Source organism: Mangifera indica, chromosome 4, assembly GCF_011075055.1.
Source record: "Mangifera indica cultivar Alphonso chromosome 4, CATAS_Mindica_2.1, whole genome shotgun sequence".
NCBI lineage: Eukaryota > Viridiplantae > Streptophyta > Magnoliopsida > Sapindales > Anacardiaceae > Mangifera > Mangifera indica.
Genome location: NC_058140.1, coordinates 10,589,736 through 10,610,139, shown reverse-complemented (window position 1 = coordinate 10,610,139; position 20,404 = coordinate 10,589,736). Strand labels below are relative to the sequence as shown.

The 20,404-nt window shown below is 32.8% G+C and overlaps 2 protein-coding genes across 2 annotated transcripts; both read left to right on the top strand.

The window, feature by feature from the left end:
* Positions 1-14,413: 14,413 nt before the first annotated feature.
* LOC123214270 (aquaporin AQPAn.G-like) lies at positions 14,414-15,618 on the top strand. Its single transcript, XM_044634041.1, has 3 exons — positions 14,414-14,496; positions 14,571-14,667; positions 14,765-15,618. The coding sequence occupies exons 1-3, from the start codon at positions 14,414-14,416 to the stop codon at positions 15,512-15,514; spliced, it is 930 nt and encodes a 309-aa protein (XP_044489976.1). The 3' UTR covers positions 15,515-15,618.
* Positions 15,619-19,267: 3,649 nt separating this feature from the next.
* On the top strand, positions 19,268-20,375 carry LOC123212692 (probable aquaporin PIP2-8). Its single transcript, XM_044631824.1, has one exon. The coding sequence runs from the start codon at positions 19,514-19,516 to the stop codon at positions 20,342-20,344; it is 831 nt and encodes a 276-aa protein (XP_044487759.1). The 5' UTR covers positions 19,268-19,513; the 3' UTR covers positions 20,345-20,375.
* Positions 20,376-20,404: the final 29 nt, after the last annotated feature.

Genomic DNA, 20,404 nt, shown 5'->3' with positions numbered 1-20,404 from the left:
TCAACAAGTGGAGGGTAGCCATCTTGAGGATTTGAGGGCAAATCCTTCTCAACCCGGGGAGGATAATGTATACGTAACTCCCTTGTCATTTTTGGGTTCCAAGCCATCCTTAAGTCTCCATGCAACCTTTGAAGCCAAGAAGAATAAAGTTCTAGCAAATCCCAAGCCAAAGGAAGCATTGCACCTTCAATTTTGGCCCAAAACCACTTTTGGATATAGTCTTATTACATCCACCCAAGGTCCAAATGAATAGCTTGCTCCAATTGATCCAAAAGTGCAACTTTTAAAGTCCATCAATGGCCTAAACGTCCAAGCATCATTTTGAGAAGCCCAAAGAGCCCAAAATTGGGTTTTAGTTACATTGGAACTAAGTTAGAATTTAGTTGTTTTAGTTAGGAAACATCATTCCTAAAGTTAAGGAAAAAACAACTAACTTTTGTCTTTAGTTAATTACTATGTATGGGCTTGGTTTAGAATGAATGGCTTAGCTTAATTCATGCCATTTTAGTTGACTTTTGTAGGAAATATTGTATTATTGCCATCCATGCCTCCTATATAAAGGGGTGGATCTTTATTTGCAAAAGTTTTGGTTTTGCTTTTGAATGAAAATTTGAAGAAAGCTTGTTGGCTTTTTTTCTCATTTCCTTTATCCAATTCATCTTGGAGGAAGAATTGGTGGTGGAAGACCCCAAGGTTGGTGGAACTTTCCTTTATGCCTTGGTTAATTTTCTTGTTACCCTTGAAATCCAAAGTGTGAAGATTTGAATGTGTGTTGTATGCCTCGGATACTGTTCACAGTGTATGATTTTGCAATTTTCAGTTTTTGCCAGCAAAATTTGAGACAAGTTTTGAATGCCTTGTTGAATGAGTTGTGATTGCTATTATATATCATTAGAAAACTCTTTGAATGCCCTTTCCAATGATCTATAAGTTGTATGATTTGGAGTTCATTTGATTGGTTAAAATTGAAAGATAAATTGATGTTGTGCCATATGAACAGTAATTTCCAGAATTGAAGTTATGTGTTGTTGCATTGTCTTGATGGAAATGCACTATTTGGTATCAGAGCCTAGGTTGTTTGTGTGATTTGTTAACTGACTTCTACCTCCCGGAGCTGCTGTTCACCTCCTGAAATTTACTGTTTACTACAAATTACTGTTTACAGAACCTTAATTTGCCTTAAACACAAACCTTCCTTAACCTAAACACTTAGCAATACTTACCCCAACCCTTAAACACTTATAACCATTAACCTTTACCTACTAGCCATTACCACAAATGTCCCATAAAAGAACTTCATCCTCATCCTCCTCGTCTCCTCATCTTTGGGAATTTGCCAACATGGCATTAAAAGAAGAGGTCAAAGGAGAACTTAAGGCCATTAAGGACCAAATGAATCAAATGATGCAAATGACGAGAGACTTGACCCTCACTCAAAGTCGGGCACCCTTATCACAGCCCCAAACTTCAACACAAAGCCAAATACCCCCTCTTCCACCTCACCTAACCCAACTACATCAACCAAGAAGACATATTAGACCTTCCCCTCCTCCTCCTAGACATCATAAGGAGGAATTGATGCTTCATGATTATTCAAGTGAGGAAGAACAAGAGAGGCCACCTAGGAGAGAAAAGGATGATGATAGGGTTTAAGGATTGAAATTCCAGAATTCGAAGGGAGCATGAGTCTGGATGATTTTGTTGATTGGTTATATGCTATTGAGAGAGTTTTTGAATATAAAGGCTATTTGGATAAGAAGAAATGTAAACTTGCCATCTTGAAATTCAAGGATTATGTATCCTTGTGGTGAAAAAATCATAAGAAGCAAAGGGAAAGGGATGGTAAAGAGAGAGTGAGATCTTGGGAGAAACTAAAGAAGCTTATGAAGAGAAGATTCCTTTTGGACAACCATAAACAAGATCTTTACCTCAAACTACACACCCTTAAGCAAGGAAGTGATGAAGTAAAGCATTACATAAGGGAGTTTGAGAAGCTATTAATGAGGAGTGAGCTGCCGGAAGTAAAGGAGCAAACCATTGCAAGATTTATTGGAGGATTGAATCAAGACATTGCTCATATTGTGGAGTTGCAACCATATTGCACTTTTGAAGATGTGTGTAAGTTGGCTATTAAAGTGGAGAAGCAAAAGAAGGCCATGAAGCCCATGGTTTCCAAGTCATTCTCCAAAGGGACATTATTTAACAAAAGCACATCTTTTACCAAGGGAATTACCTTCCATAAAGGTTCCCCATCCTACACAAATGCTGCTGATTCTTCTTCCAAGGAGAAAGACAAGGAAAAAATTATGGAACCAACTAAAGACAAGCCTAATATGGTGAAGACCAACCTCTTTAACAAAAAGTGCTTTAAATGTCAAGGCTATGGACACTTCCAAGCTGAATGCCCTAATAGGAGAGTTTTATCCTTGATAGAGATACAAGCAATTGAGGAGTCTCTTCAAGAAGAAGAAGAAAGTGAAGTTTCCAGCCATGAAAGTGATGAAGCCAACAAAGAAGAAGAAGAAATTCTACAAGAAGCTGATGAAGGAGAGATGTTAGTGATTAGAAGAGCATTGCATGCCAAGCCTCTTCCTCATGAGAGCAAAGACTCCACATTTTCCAATCAAGGTGCACTATTGGAGATAAAGTGTGTTATTTAATTATAGATAGTGGAAGTTGTGTAAATGTAGCTTCATCTACCTTAGTGGAAAAACTTGGATTACCTACCATACCTCATCCTCAACCATACAAGATCCAATGGTTGAGTAATGGGACCAGCCTCCAAGTAGTCAAACAAGTGCTTATTTTCTTCTCCATTGGTAAGCATTATAGTGATGAGATTTTGTGTGATGTGATTCCTATGGATGCTTGTCACTTGTTGTTGGGAAGACCATGGCAATTTGATAGGGAAGTGAAACATGATGGCAAGGAGAACACTTACTCCTTTAAATTCAATGGCAAGACTATCACTTTAACTCCTCTTAGTCCACAACAAGTTCATAAGGCTACTAAGGGAAAAAAAGTCAAGAAAGAGAGCTTGTTTATGAATGGTCAACAAGTGGAGGGTAGCCATCTTGAGGATTTGAGGGCAAATCCTTCTCAACCCGGGGAGGATAATGTATACGTAACTCCCTTGTCATTTTTGGGTTCCAAGCCATCCTTAAGTCTCCATGCAACCTTTGAAGCCAAGAAGAATAAAGTTCTAGCAAATCCCAAGCCAAAGGAAGCATTGCACCTTCAATTTTGGCCCAAAACCACTTTTGGATATAGTCTTATTATATCCACCCAAGGTCCAAATGAATAGCTTGCTCCAATTGATCCAAAAGTGCAACTTTTAAAGTCCATCAATGGCCTAAACGTCCAAGCATCATTTTGAGAAGCCCAAAGAGCCCAAAATTGGGTTTTAGTTACATTGGAACTAAGTTAGAATTTAGTTGTTTTAGTTAGGAAACATCATTCCTAAAGTTAAGGAAAAAACAACTAACTTTTGTCTTTAGTTAATTACTATGTATGGGCTTGGTTTAGAATGAATGGTTTAGCTTAATTCATGCCATTTTAGTTGACTTTTGTAGGAAATATTGTATCATTGCCATCCATGCCTCCTATATAAAGGGATGGATCTTTATTTGTAAAAGTTTTGGTATTGTTTTTGAATGAAAATTTGAAGAAAGCTTGTTGGTTTTTTTTCTCATTTCCTTTATCCAATTCATCTTGGAGGAAGAATTGGTGGTGGAAGACCCCAAGGTTGGTGGAACTTTCCTTTATACCTTGGTTAATTTTCTTGTTACCCTTGAAATCCAAAGTGTAAAGATTTGAATGTGTGTTGTATGCCTCGGATACTGTTCACAGTGTATGATTTTGCAATTTCCAGTTTTTGCCAACAAAATTTGAGACAAGTTTTGAATGCCTTGTTGAATGAGTTGTGATTGCTATTATATATCATTAGAAAACTTTTTGAATGCCCTTTCCAATGATCTATAAGTTGTATGATTTGGAGTTCATTTGATTGGTTAAAATTGAAAGATAAATTGATGTTGTGCCATATGAACAGTAATTTCCAGAATTGAGGTTATGTGTTGTTGCATTGTCTTGATGGAAATGCACCATTACACATGCCAAAACAAGCCACTAGTGTCATTTACATGCTATCATACACCTCCAAGAGGTTTTAGAATGGCTTTATGCATCGGACATTGGCTTCCATGTGTAGACATTTCCTTTCATGTGCTTTCACATGCAGTTATGAGTTTCTTACACAACTCACACTCCTACATGTCTTAGATATAGTGGGCACAAGGCTTGCTTAGTGCATGGATGCACACACCTTAGGTTTGGTTCAATAATTCTCAGGTTAGATCACTGGGCCAAGTCTAACCTGATTTGACTCAATAGGGTTGACTTAACCCATCTGAATTAGTGGGTCGGATCCATGGGTTTTCCTAACCTGGTTTTGACTCACCATCCCAAAGAAACCCTAAATTTGATTTGCGATGTTGATGTCAACAAATCGGTCTTCTGATCATTCGATCGATTTTTACTAACTCACCTTGGTCACTTTTCAGAGGATGAGGTCATTGGATCAATGACACTTTTATTCTTGACAGAAGAAATCGAGACAGAAGAAAAAAACCCCATGACATCAATGACACTTTTATTCCTGATGTCGGCGTTGTTTGGCAATGTCGATTAAAAGAGTGTGGGCGTGAGGTAAGACTCACGCTAGTGGTGGCTCAAACGCCTTTGATTTTGTTGAAAATCGTGGCCAAATGGTAGCTCTGGGTCACTTTTTTTTTAATAAATGAAAACTATTTTAGGCCTAATCGAGTGGAACATTCAATCATATTACGAAGCTTGATTAACGCAGAACGAATTTCAATAAGAGATTTGTCTAATTTCAAATTATTGACCTTAATTCTAAGGTTTGATTTTTGAATTAGAAAACCCTAAATTTCAGAAATTAAACTGAAACCCTAATTTCAACATAAATCCTAATTTCTTTTGGTTTGACTTTATACTGAAATTTAATGCACATTCTATTCAATTTCTATAATTTGTGATAGTGTAATCCTAAGGTCGGGATTTGATTCATCAATTAAAACACTAAAATTGAAATTGAATCAATCCCTAATTAAAAAAATTGAAACCCTAATTCTGATTCAAGAACCCTTATTCAAAATTAGAATTATTAAAAGCAATAATTAAAAAAAAAAACTTTAAAACTCTAGATTTAGGGTTTTCAAAATATAATTTCAGAGTTTAATCACCAAATTTAGATTTCATAACCTAATGCATATTAGCTCTGATGCCACATGTAAGATTTATTTATATAAATTTGAATAAATAAATCAATCAATTGTATTTCACAGGATTTACGTATAGATTATAAAATACTGAATTTATCTTTAGGGTTTTAGAAATACATGAATCTTCATGCGATTTGAAATCATAAAACATCTGAAATTACCTGCTGAGATCACCTCTAGACGTGACTTGGTCTTCTACTTCATAAACCTCTCTGAATGACAATTTCGAATGGTTAAGCGATATTGCAATCATACGACATTAGGTTTTAGAGCAGGAACCTAGCCAATTTATAGTAGGTTAATTGACCTCCCATTAAAGTCCAATAAACCTCAAGGGTCACACTTATGCTATCCAACCAGATCATAACTTTAAGTATATTGGGTTTATCCTTATTGATCACTTAAATCCAATTGCAAACTGACATTAGACTATTCAATTACTCGATTATATTAAACCAAAAATATAATTAATGTTAGCCCATATTAGAAAATTTCTAATACACCAAAGTTTTTTTGGTGTTAAATATTCCTGGAAAACTCAAGAAAAAACTAAGCCTTGAATTTAAACATTAAATTTGAATTACAAATTTGAATTATAAATTTGAGTCATAAATTCAAGCTACAAATTCAAATAGAGTTAAGAACTCAAATTTTTCTCTTGACTCTCTAAACTCAAGTCAAGCTTGAACTATCTCTAAAACCATTTTCACCAAACTCGAGCTAACTTATGTTTTAGTTTGATTTGATTCGAATCTACCCCTAGTAGCAATTATGCCATCATAAGGAAGTAACATAGGTTTATTAAAAGCTGCTTGATTAACTGACTTGAGCTTTCTAATATATTTCTAATGGCTTGGCATCCCTTTGCTAGCAATTCCTCTAAGGAGAATTAATTGGTCAATAACGAAGGTTATTTGCAACCAATTTTTGAGCCCAACAACAGTTCCTATGAAACATAATCAATGTAATTCTTAATTGTTAGTGACCATGAGTTCAATGGAAAACTTACACATATGCCTTTCATTTTCCATTATTGTTGAAAATATACTTAGTTTATAAGTGTGAAGATTGAAACTCATATTACATCAAATCAATTGGCTAGTGTTAAAGTCTAATATATTACATTTATATACTATTCACTTTACTCACTTTTTGTTAGATGTGAAACTATTTTCTTTTAGTCTCTAATACTCTTCCTCAAGTGCAACCATTATAAACTGTTAGGCTTGTCATTTGACTGAGTCCATTTAGACGTTTGCATTGTCTTTTATATATGAGAACATTTTAGGCTGTTAAGCTCGCCGTCTGACTTGTACTTTGATATTATGTCGAAAATATATTAGGCCTATAAGTGGGAGATTGAAACTTATATTATACAAAATCAATTGACTTATGTTAAGGTCCAACCAATCACACTTATATACCATTCACTTTACTCACTCTTATTGGATGTGAGACTTTTTCTTCTAGTCCCTAACATATTGCAACTTAATTATAGAAAAGTAAAAATTTATCTGTCTGGGTAGATATCAAAGGTCTTGACCGACCAATCTGACAGAACAACTCAAAAAATAAAGAAGCATTGTTAATTTCTTCATGCTCATTCCAAGTTCAAAGTACCGTTTGTACAAATAAGAATCCCCTTCGTTACATGATTTCTTTTTCATATAGATAGATATAAGATCTACGGGGCAATTACTTAGAAGTACATTTTGTGCAACAATCCTTCCTATCTGGTAGAAAAAGATCCCATGATCTTGAACCGATCTTACCTGGGATCACAAATCCTAAGTGTGTCTATGAAAAATGGATCACTCAAATTGACCCTTGACTCTTGACAATTACGACACTGCCCTGAGGATAATATCACTCAAAGATAACACTTAACTCTATGTACATTAATATCCCCTCATAAACTTGACTCTATATACTCTTGAATAACATTATAGATATGTATGAACATTATCATGTATCCTTACATCCTCTTCACTTTTTGGACTACTGAATGGGCTCACCACCTTTCCACTTTCCTTTTTTTTTTTTTACAAGGACAAGAAAATATACCTTAGTTGGAAGAGGAATTTAAGATTTGAGGACAAACCTAAGAAGTGAGATTACTCTAGTACAAAGTACCAAAGCAATAATGACTTATTAGTCTGCAAAATAAAGAAACCTCAACTACAAACAAAAGGTAAGTTTAATCTTTTAGAAATTTCCTAATGTAGACTGACATTAATTATAGTTTTGTTTAATACAACCAAGTTGTAACATCCCTCCCTTAAAAGTACTACCCATCAAAGGAGAAATGTTACGAATTAATATTCGGAGCGTCTATTTTTTTTTTTGAAATACTTTAAAATGAGCGCATCACTAAAAGTGTTTAAAAATTATTCTAAAAAAATTAAAAATCTGAAAGCGAACAAAAGATGTATATACTCATATAAAAACTTATCTAGAAACATATGAAAACATGGAGTAATCTGATACAACTATACAATCATCTCAAAAAGGTCAAAAGTCAACTAAAACATACGAATGTATGCATATAATATAAACCAGAGATAACTTATTCCAGTCAGATCTATCTTCATTGACCTGACCCTGTCCTGCAGCTATCACGGTCACTTGTACCTACAATCATGAAAGAAAAGGAAGTGAGAGATAAGAACAATCAGTAAGGGGAAAGAATTAAGTAAACTATCTCATTTCATGTTCTAACTCCCTCTCGGGACTCAACCCCACATCATAACCTCTATAAGAAATCGAGGGGATAATCTGGTTCATTCTTTACTATTTAGGTCATACTTTGTCCCATCTGGTGTCTATTTAATACTTTCTGAAAGCTGACTATAAGGATTTGACACCTTTCTAAGCTTGAGCTCTCTTCTTTTCTCTGACTACACCATTTTGAATCTGAATTGGGCTCTACTACGGGCATGCTCTACTGCGAGCAGACCCTACTAGAGGTCTATGTCCTATTACAGACGTGTCCTACTGCGGATATGCCCTACTGGGGGTGGTGTAGTGTAAAGTGCCCCCTCATAGTTCATAGCATGTGTGTGTGTCTTATATCTTACTAATCTTGCTTCCATCTAAATCTATTCATAACTCACCAGACCATACTCTTGGGACAACTCCTAAATCTTGAGCCCCAAATTCCTTTTCTTGCTTTTCTTTATCTCTCATTTCTTTCTTTCTTTCTTCGTTTCCTTTTTCTCCTTTTCTTTCTTTCCTAAAAACTGTGAAATACTGTTATAAAACTGTTTATTTGGTAGGGCAACCTTTTTTTTCATACAATTTAACAACCCAAACAATCTCTAATTCATACAAACTATATATTTTTGAAAAGAGGATTCAAAGAGCTTTCCAACAAGCTATAATAGTACTCATAATGCATTAGATAAAGTAGCCAAAACATGAGATGAAATCAGTGCCAAAAACTATCTTCACTGTTTATTTAGTAAAACAGTCCTTTTGGTTCATACAATATTTAATAGTCCAAATGATCTTTCATTCATACAATCTATATATAATTGGAAAGAGGATTCAAAGAGATTTCCAACAAGCTATAATAGCACTTATGATTCATCAGATAAAGCAACCAAAACGTGGGATGAAATTAGTGGCAAAAAATTGTCTTCACTGTTTATTTGGTAAGACAGTTTTTTTGTTCAAGCAATTTAACAGTCCAAACAGTCTTTAATTCATACAAAATATATATCATTGAAAAGAGGATTCACAAAGCTTTCAAAAAATCTATAATAGCACCCATGATTTATCAGATAAGGTAGCCAAAATATGGGATGAAATCAGTGGTAAAACTGTAAATATTAACCAACTCTCTGCCAACAACAAAATCAAACACATAGATATCCCAAATGGCAAAACAACATTCCTCAACTTCAAAATCATCATTTATAACATAGATCCAAGAAACCAAAAGCCTAAAACATGCAACATATCAAGGATGACACTTTTTACCTTGTTTCAAGTCAATCTTGGCAAGTTAGCTTCCTCTTCCTTGTCTTGCTTCCTTTATCACCAAAATCACCTTAAATCAACACCAAAACACACTAACATATTCATATAACATGTATCAAATATATATATAATCATAGGTAAAGGGAAAGGAAGGAGATCTTTTGGTTACCAAGGCTTCCAAAGTACTTCCTTGTTTCTTTTTCTTATTTTGTCTTCTAAAACCCCTTCAATTCCTTCCTTTATCTTCACAAAACAAAGGAAAATAGCATTAGAAATGGTGGCTGTTGGAATGGACGGGAAGATGATGGAAAAGCCTTGAAGCTTTATTTATTTTTTTTGTCTTTTCTCTCTTTATATACATCTTTATCTCTTTCTCTTTATCTCTTTTTCTTTTTCTTTTTGTATTTATATATATATATAGTTATTTATACATACATATATATATATATATATATATATATATATATATATATATATATATATATATATATATATATATATATATATATATATAAACACCCATACATATATATATTTAAAATGGAAAATATCTCAAAATATGGTCAAAAGATATAATTACCCCTGAAACTTATCTGAGGGTATTACACAAGTAATAAAATAGTCCAATGTCAGTTTATAGACTGACTTAAATGATCAATAAGGATAAGCTCAATATACTTAAAGGTTATGATCTAGGTGGACAACACAAGTGTAGGTCTTAAGGTTTATTGGATCTTGATAGGGGGTTAATTAACCTACTATAAATTGGTTAGGTCCCTATTCCAAAACCAAATGCAGTACGACTGAAATATAATTTACCCATACAAAGCTATCATTCAGAGAAGTTTCTAGAGTAGAAGACCAAGTTATGTCAAGAGATGATCTCGACAGGTTATTTCAGGTTATTTTCAAATGTTTTTCAGATTCAAATTGCATGGAGATCCAGGTATTTCTAAAACTGTAAAGTTTAATTCAGTATTTTATAATCTATGTATAGATCTTGGGATTATAATTAAATGATTTATTTTATCCAATTTATGCAAAATAAATCTTACATCATCATGTATCCTTACATCCTCTTCACTCTTTGGACTACTGAATAGACTCACCACCTTTCCACTTTCCTCTGCTTTTTTTTTTTTTTAACAAGGACATGAAAATATACCTTAGTTGGAAAAGGAATTTAAGATCTGAGGACAAACTTAAGAAGTGACATTACTCTGGTACAAAGTACCAAAGCAATAGTAACTTATTAGTTTGCAAAACAAAGAAACCCCAACTACAAACAGAAGGTAAGTTTAATCAACTATGAAGCTTAAAAGATTTATAAAGCTTTAAAGACTTATAAAGCCTTAAAAGATTTATAAAGCCTTAAAGACTTATAAAGAAGCCATAATTCAAAAATCAAAAAATGAACCATTCTACAACTGCTTGCAATTAGTCGTATTACAACAAGGTAAAGAGCACTTGTATTTCTTACAAGTCTATTATTGTACAGAAAAATTGATCAGTCTACAATGGATCACATCAGTTAAAAAAAAACAATGAGTCTCCTTGAATAAGAAACAAACATTAGGTAGGCAATATAGTTTTTTTTTTTTTGAAAAATTTCAGAACAAAATATAACAAGAAAAGTAACACCAGAAAAGTTATTGTTCACTTTGGTAATGACATTTCCAAATCAAGACAATTAAATTAAACACCAGCACAACAATAAAGAAAAGAAAGGTAGAGATAGATTATTCAAGACCAGAAAAGCAAACCATGAAAGTTATTGAGCTAAAGTGCAAAAATTACCATAAGCCAATTGAAATTGTGTAATATCGATTTCAATCTCTACACTTATAGATCCAACATATTTTCAGAATGGTATCAAAGTACAAGTCAGACAGTGGACCTAACAGTTTAATGTGTTCCTAGATAAAAATGACAATATGCTCATCCAAGCGAACTTAGCTAAACGATGAATTTAACAAACTATAGTTGTTGCACTTGAGGAAGGGTGTTGAAGACTGAAAGAAAAGAGTCTCACATATAATAAAAGTGAGTAAAGTGAGTGGTATATAAGTGTGATGAATTGGACCTTAACACAAGTTAATTGGTTTTGTATAATATAAGTTTAAATCTTCACACTTATAGACTTAATATATTTCCAACAATCCCCAACTCTAATATTATAACCTTTTTTTTTAATTTTAAATTTATTCTAGGTGCACCAATAAAAATTAAATTTATATGTGTACGGGTTCAAAAGCTAAAAATTTGTACTAGTTTATGAGCGGATACCTGCAGACAATCCATATGTTTTGTCAGATCTATTAACAAGTGGAAAAATGAACTTTTTAAATTTAAGGGATATAAAATTGTCATTTTGACAAACCTTGGTTGGGGGATAGTCATTTGACCTTTGTTTTTTAATGAAATTAAGATGAATGGTGAAAATTATTTCTCTATGATACTCCAAATTTGCAAAAGTTAGTGATAAAGCTTCTTAGCGAAACAAATTCTTTTTCTAGATGTGAACGATATTATAGCGGGTTTGAACACATACACACAAAAATTATATGTTAGAACATCAAAAGCTTAATGAGCTTGTCTATGTTTATTACAATTTGCATTTGCAAGATAAATATAAAAGTTAAGTTACTTTTCTTATACATATATCTTTTAGGTATATGTGTGTGTGTGTGTGTGTATAAAAGGGTTACTAATGAGAATACTATTTTTATATCAATGTATATATATTTACCTTTTAAGAAGTATTATAATCTGGTAAATTATGAATTATTTGGATTACAGAAGAAAAGGAAGGAGAACTTGACAATGAGTTACAGAAAATACTTGAAGTAGAATTTTAAAAAAGATATTGATTATAACTTTAATATTTTTTATAGGAGGTGAAAATGATAGCATGATGATGACTCTCCAACAAATCTTAATTAAATTAATATTTGTTATTGAAATTTCTATTGCCCTATCCGTAAGGTAAAGTTTGAATTATTTGATAATGTCTTCCTTTAGCATGTCACTAATGTTTTGATTTTTTTTTTTTTTTTTTTGTATTTGAACTTATTAAAAAAATATTTTCATGATTTTTTTAAATATTTCCATTCTATACGGGCTATTCAACCTATTTAACCGATCAAACTGCATATTTTAAAAACATTGGATGCAATTAGGCCTTTCTTGACGATTCTCTCCAAAAATAAATAAATAAATAAAGAGGTTTTTTTTTTTAATATAGTTTAATTTATAAGTAATATTTAAGTATGTTTTTACCCCTTGAGATTTCATAATGAAAGCTCAGACTGAATTCAAATCAAAGTGAATTTGAGCTTGTATAAATTCGATTTCGATTCAATTTAAGTGGAGTCAAGCTCAAGCTCAAGGTCGCCTCAAAAGTGTTTGAGTGTGACTCATTTGAGAGGAGCCGAGCTCAAGTTCAACTCAAGTTTGAATTAAGTTTTAAAATTGACTTAATATTAAAGTGATACTGTTTTAATGTATATTAATCAAAATGACGTTATTTTAATCGAGTCATAATGAATCTTTTCAAGGTCACAAGCTTGACAAGTTGAATACCTCTAAAGTTTTAGTTGAAAAATATTTAATTCTTAGGCTCAAACTCAAGTTGAGTTCACTTAAACCAAGCTTATTTCGGAGCTTGAACAAACGTAGATCAAATCCAACCTTAAAAGACAATTTATTGCCAAGAGGACTAATATTCTTTTTGGAACCTTAAGGGAACTATTGTTATTTATCTAAATCTCAGGGGGAATTATTTTTTGTTAATATTCTCTTAAGAAAATTTACCACTCTTAAGTTATAAATAATATGCCTTCGAGGGATAGCTTGAGTGGTAAAATGATGAACTTTTAAGGTAGAGAGCTTAAGTTCAAGTCCTCTTGACAAAATATCAAGATAATACTCTTAACTTACCTAATTCAATCTTTGTGGGATCTTATATTATAAAATAATTGAAATTTGAAAATTATAATTTAAAATAAAGCTCCCTCGCCTTAAATACACCACAACAAATAAAGGCTTTATATATCCATTACAATGGGATCATATATTATAAAATAATTGAAATTTAAATAATTATATTTTAAAAAATATTGAAAATTATAATTTAAAATAAAACACTTTCATCTTAAATACAACACAACAAATAAAAGTTTTAAATATCGATTACAACCACTTCAACTCTTTTTCCGGTCATCATCTTCACCCACTTCTGATTTTCATATGTTTTACACAAATTGAATTATCTCTTTCCATAGAGTTTCTTTAATAGTAATATCTTTTATTGACATAATTAATGCATGCTTTACATTAATGAAATTTGTTAGAAAACTGTCAACATTTATCTCCCATCAACTCTAAATTCCACTGAATTCTTTTTTCCTTTATCCATTGTGGTTGGAAATTGCTGGATTCTACTGGTTTACTTCTCTTACTGCCATGCTTGGTATTCATCGCTACATTTCTCAACTTGCGTAGCCAATTACTTTGAAGTAAGGCAACCCAACTCTACCATCGCCACTACAGGAGATTTTGGCTTTCAGAATTTAGTATTTACAATGTGTTACCTTAATTAAATGGAATGGGAGTCATTGGCTAAACCATATTCTTTTATCACTATTTTATCATTCATGTAATATTGTTTCAGTTGAGATGTAAGGTAAAGATAAGCAAGTCCAAAGTTTATAAGTATAATATTATTATGCATAATGATATGACTGACTGTTGGAAAGAATTATATATAAAAAAATCATCACGAATCAAATTCCAGTGGAGAGAATCACGCAAATTATCCCTGCAATCCTGGACATTATAAATTATTCAAGGGATTTCTTTTTAAAGATATAACAAGTCAAAGGAGCAGTTCAATCCCTACAGTCCTGGACATTATAATGTAAGCTATTTGCGCCGTGAGATTGAAGCAGCATTGTTGGTCAAGAAAAATGGTTGAAAAAATCAGTAAAGTATAACTTATTATTGAATAATATTATTTTATAACTACATATATATACTCCCCACGTGAAATTGGTTGTTCTGGCTATATAAATTTGAAAGATATTATAGAAAGAGTAAGCCAAGAAGTAGTGCAGAATCCAAAGAAGAAGATGGCTGGAAATGTGGAGTTTGTTGACGACGATATGGAGAATGGCTATAATGCAAACAAAATCCAACCTTTTGCCACACCAAAGTAAGTGCCATTTTTCATTTCATTGCTAGTTTTATATTATTTTGGTTTTAACTGTTGGTCTCACTTGTTTGCAGGTCAGATCAAAGGTTGATTGTGGTAGAAGGAGACAAGAAACAGCATACTTCTAAATGGAATATGAAGTTGGGGTTGAAAGAGCTTGTCTCCGTGAACGTACGTTCATATAATTTTGCATGCACAAAAATTTAACCTACTGATTTCATATTATTCAGTTTCGTTAATGCTAGAATTTCATGATGATGATGTTCAGGTGTGGAGAGCATCATTGGCTGAGCTCTTGGGTACGGCCGTCCTGGTTTTTGCTTTAGATACCATTGTCATCTCCTCCCTTCAGACGAATACAAAGACACCCAACCTTATAATAGCACCAATGGTTGCAATAATTGTAACAATTCTTCTTCTTGCTACTTTTCCCATTTCTGGTGGTCACATTAATCCAATTGTCAGTTTTTCTGCTGCACTCACCGGCCTGTGTTCCATCACACGTGCTGTCATGTATATTTTCGCTCAATGCGTTGGTGGTGTAGTGGGTGCATTAGCACTAGAAGCTGTTATAAGCAGCAGCATGGCAGATACATATTCACTTGGAGGCTGCACTGTCACTATAGTTACACCGGGAGAAAATGGCCCAGTTGTGATTGGTCTGGGGACAACTCAGGCTTTATGGATTGAGATAATTTGTTCATTTGTCTTTCTTTTTGCTTCCATATGGATGGCTTTTGATATTAGGCAAGCCAAATCTCTGGGTCAAGTTTCAGTTTTTATTATCGTTGGAATAGTATTGGGGCTTCTTGTGTTTATATCAACAACTCTTACAGGTGAAAAGGGATATTCTGGTGCGGGGTTGAACCCTGCAAGATGTTTGGGTCCAGCCATTGTGAGAGGAGGCCATCTCTGGGATGCTCACTGGGTCTTCTGGGCGGGTCCCGGTATTGCTTGCGTGGCTTTTGCCTTGTACACTAAGATTATTCCACGTCAGCATTTCCACACATACGCATAGAAGATGTATTCATTTTCTTAATTAATGGCAAAATTTGATCCAATCTCTATCTAATTAGGGGTGCAGTTACTTTTTTAAAACGTCACAGTGGCGGTGGTTGTTGTCTTACTGTTTCTGAATTTTGTGTAGATCTTCCATTCTCTATACCTGTATCTGCCGTTTGGAAAATGTTGTCTGGGCTTATTGGCAATAAATGGCATTCAAGTTTAGAATTATTATTTTGGAAGCTACTTGGATACATGTACTTAGTTGTCTCCTGTATTAACTGATTGTGCTGTGCCTGCTTGATGATTCCAGGTAGAAAATTCGCGTTCTATTAAAGTCTTATTAGTATTTGTTATATTTTATTATTTTAAATACAGTATTATATTTAAATCTAAAATATATAAAACATGTATTTTATATGTTTATTGTATTAAATTTATATTGTATGTTGTTATATTTTCTTAATTTTTTTCTTGGACAACAAATAAAATAATGTCATTTTACAAAATATAAAATAATGTCGTTTTACATAAAATATATAAAACTTAACCCAAATAATGATAAGTTACGTTCACACTCTTTCGAAATAAAAAATCTTTAACAATACCCTAGTTTTTCTTTTTGAATTCTATCTCAATTTATTATTTGATATTTCAATTTGTTAACGTTTATAACCGATAATTAACATTGACAATGTGATCAAGATAAAAAATTAATTACTTTGATCTAATAAATAATTTTTTATCTGTATTATTTAGTGCTAGAATCCACTCTTAATTTATATACAAAAGAAATACAAGTCTAATTAATCATATTTTCTGACACTATCATTAGATTTTGAAATTCTTTGCACTTAGGATAAATGATGTGTAGGGATGACAAAAATTTGAGAGAGATAATATAAATTCTTTAGAATTTTTTAAATTAGGGTTTATGTTTTTCTCATTAATATTTACTCCTAAAGTTTTTTTCTTTGTGCTTTAGAATAATATTTATATAATTTGAATTTGACTCAGCTATAGAAGATAAATGTGAGATTGAAATAACACATTGTTGTTAAACCTGTAAAATTAAAAAAAAAAAATCAACTATTATATTTTATTAATTAGCTTGGTTATATGTTTGAGATACTACAATTAAATGTAGACTATGTATTGTGTTTGAAAATATTGAAACTATAATTTCAAAATGGAGTATGTATTGTGTTATATTAAGGTTTGATGGCTAATTAAATATTTTAATTCAAAGGATATTAAAATTTTTATCACCAAAACACCTCGTTTATGCAAAATTATCACTCATTTTATTCACTAAACATTTATATCACAAGTCAACATAATACTAAAATTATCCTTATCTTCATTCTTAAAAAGAGAAGACTCTTCAACTCTAAAAAGAGAAGGTTCAATCAATAGTTGATCACAAAATAACAAGTATTTTATAGAAATCTTGCATAAAACTTATCCAAATTCAGGTTAGCATTGATCCAAACCCTTAATTTTATGTATTTTCTTTGTTTTACAATTGAAAATAAAAAAAGTCCAGTAGACAAACTGTGAAATTTTTGGGAAATGAAATATAATTGTTAAATGATGTTCTGTGTTAGTTAAATTAATTAGATTACTGATAATTTCAACTAGAAAAATTGATTAGATTAAGTGGAATGATGAAGAATGATGGGTAGATGGGTTTGGCTACCCTAGGCGAGATCCCCTAGACTAGGTGAACTTGCTTACTTGTTCTTCTAGACTTTCCCAATTATTTTTCCAAGTTTATTCAATTATGTTGCAAGTATATTTTCACTAAAAAATGAAAAAAAAACTACATTTATAATTCGCTTTAGAAAGTAATGAATTATTAGATATGATAATGTAATGATATATATTGGTGGGGATGAAAAAGGGATCTACATCTACACAAGTAATGTTTTCAAACGATTTGTGACGAAAATATGCTATCGTCTCATAATCACTTGAAGTCAATATTCAAATGTGCACATATGTATCCCCAATGAAGCATCGGTGGTGGGTGTCCATATGAGATTCGAAATGATAATGATTTTGAGTATGTAATGACGGTAGCAAAAAACAGATGAAAATCAATACAACTTTATGTTACTCAAAGTTGCATTGCAGGAAGAGACAATCTGAAAGAAGAATAGGTTGATGAGGAAGAAATTGAGGAATATCTAACATATAACTGATACACATGTTTCATATATATTTTTTTCTGTATTTGGAGGAAGAGACAATGTTATACTGATTTTAACGAGTTGTTCCATGAAAAGTGTAAAAACTAAGATTAATACTATCATATTTTTTTAAACGTATTATTGATGATATATCATATAAAACTCGTATATACATGTTTCATTTTTTTTCTATATCTGGATTTTACAACCATATTTTTACAAATGTACCTTTTCACCATTTGTTGTATCATACCTATATAATTTTTATACAATTTTTTTTCAGTTCCCGTGTGCATTAACTAGGCAAATGATCGGTATAAGCAAGAAAGGAAGGATAACGCTTAGTTACTAAGGTTGGTTATAGTCTCCATTAATTACCCTTAACTAAACAGACAAAATTTTTGGCTTTTACGAGTGATAACATCTTCCAAAAGTCCAAATAATGGCCACTTAAGTTCAAGCCGGCTTATATAGATATAAACAACAAATAGAATAATCAATCGCGCAAAAGCATATTCATATGCTAAAAATTATGCCATACTAATTGCTTTCACAAGGTCTATGCATTCTGGAATATCCATGCACATGTTAAAGCCTATATGAAGCATGATCTTCAAGTGTTTCATTTATTTGTGCCTCTTTTTCCTCGTCTCTACTCATCAATCTTTGGAATTTTAAACAATGAATTCGGTTGCTCCCCATGAAGCTCATCATCATCACAATCATCATCGTGCAACAATACGTTTAACAACGGAATTGTTCCTTTCTTGCATTGGCTCCCATGAATTTTACGCCCCAGAGGTAAGCTTGTCGAGCCAAACAAATTCTTTAATTAGTACCTGGTTACTTCATCAGCTAACTACTATTTCAAGTATTAATGCATGTTTCATTCACAAAGAATAGCAGCACAAAGTATAATTCATATTACAATAGCTGGTAAGCACCTAAATTTAGTTGCTTTACATTTGATGTTAACCTGTTTCAAAGGAAGAGACATTAAAGATATTGATGAATTGCTACTTTCTTGCATTGAATCCCACGAATTTTATTCCCTAGAGTTAAGCTTGTCGAGTTTAATTCAATAAAACTATATAAACAAATAATAATATGTCATTATATGATTTAGTGTTGTTTTATTTCTAATTTGAAACTATCTAATCATATAATAACATATTATTATTTATACATAAAATTATGCGCATTATTTATGCACATATTACTACTCTATTTAATTACTAGCTACTTCATTGGCTAGCTATTTCAGGTGTTTGTAGCTTTTTTGCATGTTTCATTCTGATGCGTTTCCGCCTGCAAAATATAACAAACACAGCACAACAATACAACTCAAAACGTGTTTGATACTGAATGCCCTGGTTTTATTTATCAAGATGGGAGGGAATTACAACCAATTCATCACAATGCTCTGTTTGCACATGTCTATGAAGCCAATCTTCCTCTTGGGATAAGGATGAATCGAGCTGTAGCCCCATCTTAATTCTCTCGCCCCTCGCACATACTAACCGCCAAAAAGGTTTCCTGTCCTCCTCCAACTTTCTTTTCTCCTTTTCTCCCTTGCTCTCACTTTTTCCCCTCAATTTTTTCATGTCTCTCTTTCAAAACGGCTACAACACCCACTCTAATTTCATCACGCGTCCTCTTAGCCTTTTTTCTTCCTCACATATACCTTTATTTATTAAATCTATAATGACATAAAAGTTTGATGAGCAGCTAAATTTCGTTGCTTCTCATGTAATGTTAGTCTGCTTCAAGGGCAGAGACATAAGGATATTGATGTAGTCGTTTCATGTGATTTGTTGTTTCAGATGTGGAGGGCAGCTACAACGGAGTTAGTAGCAACAGCCTGTCTTATATTTACTCTAACAACTACCATTATCGCATGCTTGAATTCTCATGAGGCTGAACCTAAGCTTCTTGTTCCTTTTGCCGTATTCGTAATTGCCTTCCTCTTCCTCATGGTGACAGTTCCGCTTTCCGGAGGCCATCTGAGCCCGGTCTTCACCTTCATTGCTGTTTTGAAAGGTGTCATAACTCCTGCAAGAGCTGCCATATATGTGTTGGCTCAATGCTTTGGCTCAATCATAAGTTTTGCTGTACTGTATAGGGCAATGAACCAGAATGCAGAACAGAAGTACTCTTATGGTGGGTGTATAATTAAAGGAAATGGGGAAACAACTGGAATTGATGCTGGATCAGCTTTAATCCTGGAATCTACATGCACATTTGTGGTACTGTTTGTTGGTGTAACAGTGGCATTTGATAAGAAAAGGTGCAAGGAACTTGGGTTGGGAATGGTTTGTAGCATAGTGGCAGGGGCAATGGCACTTGCAGTTTTTGTGTCCATAACAGTAACTGGGGAGGCTGGATATTCAGGGGTGGGCCTCAACCCAGCAAGGTGCTTAGGCCCTGCAGTGATTCATGGAGGCCGATTATGGAAAGGGCACTGGGTTTTCTGGGTAGGTCCTTTTGTTGCTTGCATTGTTTATTATGGTTATACTAAAACCTTACCAAGAGAAGGTTTAGTGTGGGACACATCCACCAATGACTTCATAAATTTGACAAAAGCCTTCATCAGAGGGACTTCCATTCCACCTCCTCTCCAAGATGAAAGTGAAGATATCAATGCACATATGTAAGTTTTTACAGAATTAAAGTAAAGAATTAGAAGGTCCCATATTCCACTAACACAAACAATT

Excerpts from the sequence above, each read along its gene's own strand:
- LOC123214270 (XM_044634041.1), top strand. The coding sequence starts at position 14,414 with ATGGCTGGAAATGTGGAGTTTGTTGACGACGATATGGAGAATGGCTAT. Across the intron at positions 14,497-14,570 it reads CAACCTTTTGCCACACCAAA|GTCAGATCAAAGGTTGATTG; the intron begins GTAAGTGCCATT and ends ACTTGTTTGCAG. Across the intron at positions 14,668-14,764 it reads AAGAGCTTGTCTCCGTGAAC|GTGTGGAGAGCATCATTGGC; the intron begins GTACGTTCATAT and ends GATGATGTTCAG.
- LOC123212692 (XM_044631824.1), top strand. The coding sequence starts at position 19,514 with ATGTGGAGGGCAGCTACAACGGAGTTAGTAGCAACAGCCTGTCTTATA.